This window comes from Vipera ursinii (assembly GCF_947247035.1).
Source record: "Vipera ursinii genome assembly, chromosome: 3".
NCBI lineage: Eukaryota > Metazoa > Chordata > Lepidosauria > Squamata > Viperidae > Vipera > Vipera ursinii.
Window position 1 is genome coordinate 163,919,024 of NC_139516.1, and position 9,295 is coordinate 163,928,318.

Here is a 9,295-nt window from a genome sequence, read left to right on the forward strand (position 1 = left end):
CCTACATCCCCCCCCTCCCCAAATCCCCAAATCCTTCCTCGGACCAAGCACTCCCGCCACCATAACCCGACCTCCCCCCGCTTCCCGGAGTCTCTCCGCGTGAAGCGCAGCCCGGCAGGTAAGTTGGACGAGCATCTGCGCGCGCACTCGAGGCTCGACTACTGCTGCAGCAGAACCGGAGGGAGGCGGGGAGGTGCGCTTGGAGAGGTTCCGTCGCGCGCCGCCCCTTGCTGCTCTTCCTGCGCGCGCCATTGGTCTCGGGGCCTTGGGAAGGCTGCCTCGCGCTACTTGGAAGCGCCGCCGTCTCCTTTACCGGAGCAGGAGGATGCCGGAGATGGCGCAGTCCCGTGCGGCGCGGCAGCAGGCAAAGGCTCGCTCCGTGGTAAATGAACGCTTACAGTCCGGCAGCGCCACCCGTTCGTTAATGCTGGGGAGCGCGAGCGAGGGAGCGAGCTCTGCCGCGGGATTTAGCGGCTGGGGGAGGGGTGGAATGGAAGGCTGTTGTTTTTTTTTTTTTCTTTCCTTCGCTCCCGCGCGCGCGGGCCTTCCTGAACTCCGCCTCCTCGGTGAAGGGAGGGGACGGGGGAGTCGCGCGTGAGGGATCTGTGCACTTCGCTTAGCTGCAGCCCCGTCTCAGCGGGGCACAGTCGTAAGGCCTTGCACGGGCACTAGCACGCATGCACCGACCGTGCACCGTGCACGTTTCTTACATGGTTACTCGCACGGAGCCGGCAGTGTTACTTTCCCCCCACCCCCTACAAAACGTGCACGTTAGAATTGCATGCTCTTTTCTACATATAGCGAAAGATCGCCACAGGCTCAGCATGGGGGGGAAAAACTGACTTGGAAATCGGTGTCGTTTTCGTGGTAGCCGTTTCGATTTCCCCATAAGACTTCAGACCATTTACGTCAAGAGATTTTGTTCGTTTTATTAGTGCTTATACTAGTCGTTGCAAGAAAAGCTTCTTAAAAACATCACTGTTAACTTAGATCGGTAAGGGGTTCGATGCATACTTCCGAAAGCTAACTAGCAAATTTCAGGAGTCATCCGTAAAGTCGAATATATTTAATGTGTTCTGAAAAGATAATATTTTGGAATTCAGTTTTGAAACGTCATTCCAATTTTACCTTACAATATAAGCTTTAGTCCTACTAGGACTTGCTTTTGATGTATATATGCATAGAATTGTTCTATTCTTGGTTTAGTAGTTCTTTTGGCTTCACAAATTAAAAAAAAATCTCTGGATTTTGTTACCTTGGTGAGTTTGTTATCAGGAAAGATAGTTTAGAAAATAATATTTCCTAACACTGTTTTAGAAAACAAAATATTAATTATTGAGGGAATCCCCTTGTACCACGTTCTAGATTTATCAAGAAGTTAGCTAAAGGATGATAGAATTCATATCTCCTCTAAAATTAAAGAAAATGTTATGCATGGTATTCTCTGTTTCCACAACATTCAGTGGTAACATTCTGTCTAGGCATTCAGAATACACAATAAAAGGACCTGCATATTGTACAGTCTTCATGAATTCTTGAGTGACTAGAGGCCAAATTAAGATTTTATCTCTCATGATGAATCTCTGTGAGCATAGAATCCTTTTTGTATGCATTAAAGGCACAAAAAATTATCTGACTCGCCTTCCAGTAAAGAAAAATGGCATATCACTCTATGCCCTTTTATTTTCTTCAGTTGTTTTGCATATTCTGAAGCTTGTTCACTGTTCCAAGCAAAAGTGAAATCAGAGAACTGGTCCTCCCCCCACCCAGCAAAAAAATACAGCATTGAACCAGTTGGTTTTCAATCCATTATTATAGTCCAGATGTATTTATAGAATAAACTGCATGTCTGTACATGAATTTTAGTCATTTCTTGCTCATAATAGCAACCACTGTTTTATACTGGATGTCTGAATAGGATGTTTGCATATGTGAACCAGGATGGTTCTTGATTTACAAATCCTAATTTAGAATAATAGTACTTGGATTATCAGATAAACTAGGACCAATAGTTTTAGATAAGAAATTCTGGAGTATGTCGGAAAGAGCAAAAATGTGGATGCAAAAAGTGCCAAATATAGCTTTCTGTCAATAAGCAGGATCCTACTTTATGACTTTTATAGGCCTGGTTATTGGCTAACTATTGTGCTAATATGAATAGGCCAATCCTAAATTCTTAAATGAAAAAAAGCTTTGGAGGCAGTTAAATTCATAAAAAAAGTGTTTGGGAAAAAATGTTGAAAAACAGCAATTTTCAGTCGCTTTGTGAGATCACATGTTGGATCAGTTTCTTGCTTTAGACAAATGTGTGCATGATTGCAAGCACCTGTGTCTAATTGGTAGTTTAAAAATGCACTTATTTTTCTAGTTCAAAAGGTATTCCCAATTGCTGACAGTCGTCCACAACAGATTAAAGTGCTGTAGATAACATCACCTGGAGCAGTAAGGGAAATGTTTATTTTGCATTTTGGGAGAAAATACAGTGAAAAGACATTCAAAGTATGAGGGAAAGTATCTACCCAAGATGACCCCTGTTCTAATGACACTAACTAGCAATAGCACAGAGAAATAAATAACTTGCTTTGAAACTGAAATAAATGGAATCTAAGACCACAGCTTTAGCAAAAGTGCTGTGATTAATTTTTATTTTCTAACTGTGCAAAACATCAACTTTGTTAGGTGGCTATCAGTAAAATTAGGATAAAAGTGTTGTACAATAACAGAAAGTATTGACTCAACATAAGATAATTTCTATTGTATTTTCTACCAGTTTGCCACATCCATTAAATGAATCACTACAGAATCACTAAAAGATGGTGTTAAATTTAGAGAAGCCACAAGAAATCTGGAGAGGAGGTTCCATTCAGAAAACAATCATGTGGACCATAACCAGCAACAAAAGTTGCAAGTCTTTCAAGTTTCCTTTCTTGCTACACCTTTGTCCTTTTCCTGGGTAGGTCATTGTGTTTCCAGACAATGTATAGGCTTGTAATTGCCCATTATTATTTTGTTGTAAAAAACCAAAACTTATAGGACTCAGACACATCCTTCAGAAGAAAGGTTAAACTTAACTGATTTTACAGTTAAAATGCTTTTTGAAAAATGTGTCAATGGTACAAAGAATCAGAAGTGAGCATTTCCACCATTTGGGATACCTTAAATTTGGGAAATTGGCTTTGGATCCAGGGATTCTAATTCCTGCCCAATCTTCCCAGTCATAAACTTATTCTGTAACCCTGAGCTAGTGATCTAACATAACTCACAGGATTTATGAGGGTGAATTTCTTTTCATAGATTTGTTATTGTTTTCTTTTTCAGGTGCAGGGAGCCCAGGATAAGAATCTGCTTCCAAAACATTGCTCAGATACTAAGGAAAGATTTTTCCTTGTTCATGGTATATTCTTTTTTTACATTTCCTTTTTTGTCTCAGTAAACTGTTTTATTCTCTAGTTATTATAAATAATTAGGGGACGCGGTGGCTCAGTGGGTTAGGACGCTGAGCTTGTCGATCGGAAGGTCGGCAGTTTGGCGGGTCGAATCCCGAGTGCCGCGTAACAGAGTGAGCGCCTGTTACTCGTCCCAGCTTCTGCCAACCTAGCAGTTCGAAAGCACGTAAAAATCCAAGTAGAAAAATAGGGACCACTCCGGTGGGAAGGTAACAGCGTTCCGTGCGCCTTTGGCGTCTAGTCATGCCAGCCACATGACCACGGAGACGTCCTTGGACAAGCGCTGGCTCTTCGGCTTTGAAACGGAGATGAGCACCGGCCCCTAGAGTCGGAAACGACTAGCACGCATGTGCGGGGGAACCTTTACCTTTTTATTATAAATAATTATGAGGAATAAAGGGGGAATCTTGGTCTTGTGTGTATGCTTTCTTTTACTTAATGGTTTCTGCTTTATCTCCTGATTGAAATACAGCTTGTCTCTCTGTATTAGTTCTTTTTCAAATATATTTTGTTTTGTTTTGGGATTTCTTTTGCTTTAGCTCAGATGAAAGAAGGAATAATATATTCTGGCAGGTATAATAATATATTCTGATAAAAGAGAACTCCGGTCAAAGGCTGTAATATTTATATTATTTATAAGATTGGACAACCATTTGTCTGAAATGGTGTAGGGTTTCCTGCCTGAGCAGGAGGTTGGACTAGAAGACCTCCCTTCCAATGCTGTTATTCTATTCTATCTATTCTATTCTATTCAGATCTGTAGTTCATTAGAGAAAAATACGCTTTTTCTCTTGAAATGTATACAGTAATAGGTAATCAACTTTGCATCCATAGCTCCTTTGAAGGTTTTTCATTTACTTTAAAATGTTCATCAGCTTAATATACATTCATTTTTTATAATATCTTGATTTTCGTAGAGTAACTTAAATAACTTTGTTTTTTTTAGGAGTTTTTCATCAGTATGTCTGAAACCATTAAATATAATGACGACGATCACAAAACTGTGTTTCTGAAAACATTAAATGAGCAACGATTGGAAGGAGAATTTTGTGACATAGCTATTGTTGTAGAAGATGTAAAATTCAGGGCACACAGGTGTGTTCTAGCTGCTTGTAGTACCTATTTTAAAAAACTTTTCAAAAAACTGGAAGTTGACAGCTCCTCTGTAATTGAAATAGATTTCCTTCGATCTGATATATTCGAGGAAGTGCTCAATTATATGTACACAGCCAAGATTTCAGTTAAGAAAGAAGACGTCAATTTAATGATGTCATCTGGTCAGATTCTTGGTATTAGATTTTTGGATAAACTTTGTTCTCAAAAACGGGATGTATCAAGCCCAGAAGACAATTCACAGTCAAAGAATAAGTATTGTCTTAAAATAAACAGACCAATTGGGGAGTCTAATGATAACCAGGATGATGAAGTTGAAGAAATTGGTGATCATGATGATAGTCCATCAGATATGACAATGGAAGGAACTCCTCCTAGTCAAGAGGATGGTAAATCACCAACTGCTACTTTAAGAGTTCAGGAAGCAATTCTGAAGGAGCTGGGGAGTGAAGAGGTTCGAAAAGTGAACTGCTATGGTCAAGAAGTAGAGTCTATAGAGTCTGCTGAAACTAAAGAATTAGGATCACAGACTCCTCAGGCTCTAGCATTTAATGATGGCATAAGTGAAGTAAAGGATGAACAAACACCAGCATGGACAACAGCAGCTGGAGACATGAAATTTGAGTATTTGCTTTATGGTCACAGGGAACAAATTGCATGTCCAGCATGTGGCAAAACATTTTCTGATGAAGCACGATTGAGAAAACATGAAAAGCTCCATACGGCGGATAGGCCCTTTGTTTGCGAAATGTGCACTAAAGGCTTCACAACTCAAGCCCACCTGAAAGAGCATCTAAAGATCCACACAGGCTACAAGCCATATAGCTGTGAAGTATGTGGAAAGTCTTTTATTCGTGCACCAGACCTTAAAAAGCACGAGAGGGTTCACAGTAATGAAAGACCATTTGCGTGTCACATGTGTGACAAAGCTTTTAAGCATAAGTCCCACCTGAAAGATCATGAAAGAAGACACAGAGGGGAGAAACCTTTTGTCTGCAGCTCTTGTACTAAAGCATTTGCCAAAGCATCTGATTTAAAGAGACATGAGAACAATATGCATAGTGAAAGGAAGCAAGTAACCACAGCCAGTGCCCTCCAAAGTGAAACTGAACAATTACAGGCAGCTGCCATGGCTGCTGAGGCAGAACAGCAACTTGAAACTATAGCTTGTAGCTAAAAACAGGAGGGGCCATGTGCTGGAAAATATTTGGATCAAAAAACTCACTACTGAGCAAAGTATTTTAGTGTGATTTAGAAAGTAGAAATATAGTTGCAGTATGCAAGAAAAAACTCATATCAAGCATGGATAAGACCTTAATCAAGGCATCCGTCCAGTTGGATATAAATTTTTTTAGAAGTCAAACTCTAGCTGTGTTTTATTTCTCTCTTTAAAGTACTGGGTTTCAATGCATGCCTTGCTCCATTGGAATAAACTGCATGTGGAATGGAAGATGTTACACTCCGATGCTCAGAGAATATAAAGACTAAGTATTTGGACTTAAGCTACTTTTGTTTCATTGAATCCAGTTGCTTGGCACCTAAACGTTTTTTATGATTTAGGAAGATCCTAAATTAGAAATTGTCAGCAATGGTAGGAAATTATAGGATGAGTTGCCAAGTCCAAAATAACTACCTGTTAGAGATTCGTTGCACTGCAAGTACTAAGTAGCTAAACCTCATGAATTTCAGTAGAAAGTAGTACCATCTGAGTAAAGCAAGATTAGATTAATTCAAAATCTGTTGATTTCTTGGCCTACAAATTGTGCTGTTAGCAAACAGTTTCATAAATTATGTCTGCTATAACAGGTTGGTTTTTTTAAAAAAATGGGAAATTATGAGTTGGACTGAGTGCAAGAATTAATTTGAGGGAGTGAATGTATTAATTTCCAATGTTCTAATCAAAAGTAATGAAAATGTGATTAGGTTTCATATTGTATTTATTATTATTTTGCAATTGTGTAGCTCCAGTTTAATCTATTGTCATTGTTGATACAAGGTGTATGAGCAGTAGAAACTGTCGTGCTTTCCCCTCCCCCCTTAAACTGGGTGGCAGTGGAGCTACATGGAACTCATCAACAGATTATGATTTCAGATTTCAGAAACAAAATGGCCAACTTTAAGTAGGGTGAATTTTTTCCCCTTCCCCATCTCGGGCCTGACATTACACCATGAATTTTAGGCCATTATTTTAAATTGTATTTTTAAAAACCACAACACCTAATAAATTGATCATGCCTCTTCCATTGTCATTCCGCCATCTTGAAGCTCTCCTTATGAAGGAGATGACTCTTAAATCTCTGCCCATCTCTAGATAATGACTAAAAAACGTCCTGAGGTTTCTCTTGTCTTTTCTGATCACTGTACTTTGCAGTCTTACTAACACATAATTTACACTAAGCTTCATTACTTGCCCATTGCAAGCATACACAGCATTCTATATGATATAATGCCTTTTTTATTTGAAGGCTTGGAATGTAGTGTGTGTTCATTATGAACCATGGACAAAAGTTTTCAGGAATGCTTTAAAATTGTGCATGATCCACTGGGAGATCTTGGCTAAATTAGAAATAAAGATTTCCTCTAAGATTCATAAACTGCAACCAAAATCATTCTGACTCTTCCTTATCAGCATTTGGGTTTAGCAAATCTATTGATACACACCTATCTGATACTGGCTTTTTGCTTTCTCTGCCCTGACAAAGAAAAGTTTGTTGAATTGTCTGCAAATTCCTTTAATAATACTTAACATTTTTATTATTACTCATTTCGCATCATACAATTGGGAGAAATGTAGAATTCAAGTGCAAATCCTCGCTTAAGATTATCATATCCCAGGATTTGGGGGTATTTAGCAAGAATTACAATTGTCACTATCGAGGCAGCATAATTATCAAGGGTTCATATTCTAGTGTAGATAGCAGAATGGAGTTCAGGCAGTTAAGTGTAATGAAGGAAAGATAGAGAAGCTATCATGACTTTGAAAATTGTTGACAGTAAATTCATTTCATTCATTTCCAATTAACTAAATTGTTAAGAATTATTTTTGCTGCTCCTGAACACTTGATAAGAATTAATTATAGTGCTGCTGATAGTTCAGAAAGTCAAAAAAGTTAAAATTAGGTTTGAATTATTTCCAGGAGAAATCAGATTCAAAGATTCCAGCTTTGATTGCGTGACATCTTTTTCGGTATGGAGGGGAATTCCTGAGCCCCAAATACAACTTTAAATAGCATAGTGTCAAATGTTGTCATCTCAGGCCTTTGATGACTTTTCCATTGAACTTTGAAAAATTGGAATAATGGATTATGGTTTGGAAAAAAAACAACACAGAACAATATAGTTGCCACATTTGAGTGGAAGAATTTAGAATTAGAAAATTGAATGTACTTTTTTTCCTATTGTATTTGTTGCTCAAAAACTTTGTATCCCATTAGTGAACATAGCTGAATCCTGCATGTTTACTCGGATGTCCCACAGAATAATTATTCCCAACATAATGTTATAGAATTGCAGCCTAAGACAATTCAAATAATTGTGTGTTTTGGGATTTATATTTTAATTCGAAAGTATCTTATTTGAAACTAAGTCCTACTGACCTAAACCATGCTGCTTACTAATAAGTATGCTTGAGCTTGCAGCTTAATGCCTGTGGTTTATAAGCAATTATCCTGCTTATCTTCACAAAATTACAGCCAGCTTTTGGGGACAGGATTCATATTTGTTTTTGATTATCTTTCAGAGAATGAACTTATCTCTTGAAGTATTTATTCCAAGGAATTAATAAAAGATGATGGGATATTTTCCATAGAAGAAAATGGTTACTGTAGCTGTGAAGTTAGTTCAAATTTTTACTTAGCCTACCAATTTCAAATTAATTAACTAGTGTAATTTAAAATAAAAGTAATTTTATTATTTCATTTGCAGGTTTCATTTGTAACAGAATAGGTTTTCTATGAAGCAACAGGACATATCATTTAAAAATCTTGAAAAACATTTCTCCACATATTTATACGTAATTGTTTTACATGTATTAATACAACTCATTTTAAATGAAGTTGAACAGAGATATGTTCTGGCAGGAGTCAGATAAGTATTTATAAATTAATATGAGTCAAACATCTCTTACATTTCTATATAAAGCTAACATTTTAAACAATAATGTTGCATATATCTATGGTCTTTGTTACAATGTCATTGTGAAATATTCATTGAATAGGCAACTTAAAGTTATATTTAAAATGCCAAAAGTTTGAAACATATCTTGTAAATAAAACTTGAATATTTTAGAATATATACAGATTGTGTGCCTTACATTTTCTAAGAACATCACTTCATTTTCTGTTTTGAATGTTTTCGTAATGCCTATTAATTTTACTAGATACAAATCAATTTTGCCTTACAGTATTTTAATTTTTAAAAAAAGAGACATTAGAACAATATGCACAGTGCAGATTAGTAAAAATAATAACTGACAATAATTATTTATATCTAATTATTTCTGAAATAGGTCTTGCAAAATAGAAGTATGTGGGCAAGTTGAAGGTTCACCAGTTTAAACAAAATATGAATGTGCAAAATGTTCTTTCATGGATCATTCTAGCTTTAGAACAGCCAATTTTGGAATTAGAACATTCTGTGCTGGAATGTTGGTATGCAACTTGCATAGATAACAAAAATATTGAAACTTAATGGGCTGGATCTATAATAGTCATTTTGCAAGCAGATAGCAGTGGGTA

At 37.4% G+C, this 9,295-nt stretch overlaps 1 protein-coding gene across 3 annotated transcripts; it reads left to right on the forward strand.

The window, feature by feature from the left end:
* Positions 1 to 8,850, forward strand: ZBTB14 (zinc finger and BTB domain containing 14). 3 transcript variants are annotated; one of them, XM_083360515.1, is made up of 4 exons: positions 331 to 382; positions 2,771 to 2,953; positions 3,319 to 3,394; positions 4,393 to 8,850. In XM_083360515.1, exons 2-4 carry the CDS (start codon positions 2,814 to 2,816, stop codon positions 5,734 to 5,736), a joined length of 1,560 nt encoding a protein of 519 aa, XP_083216641.1. In that variant the 5' UTR covers positions 331 to 382; positions 2,771 to 2,813; the 3' UTR covers positions 5,737 to 8,850. The 3 variants fall into 3 exon arrangements, with proteins under 3 accessions (XP_083216643.1, XP_083216642.1, XP_083216641.1); XM_083360517.1 differs by lacking the exons at positions 331 to 382; positions 2,771 to 2,953 and adding an exon at positions 1 to 118; XM_083360516.1 differs by lacking the exon at positions 2,771 to 2,953 and having other exon boundaries at positions 266 to 382.
* Positions 8,851 to 9,295: the final 445 nt, after the last annotated feature.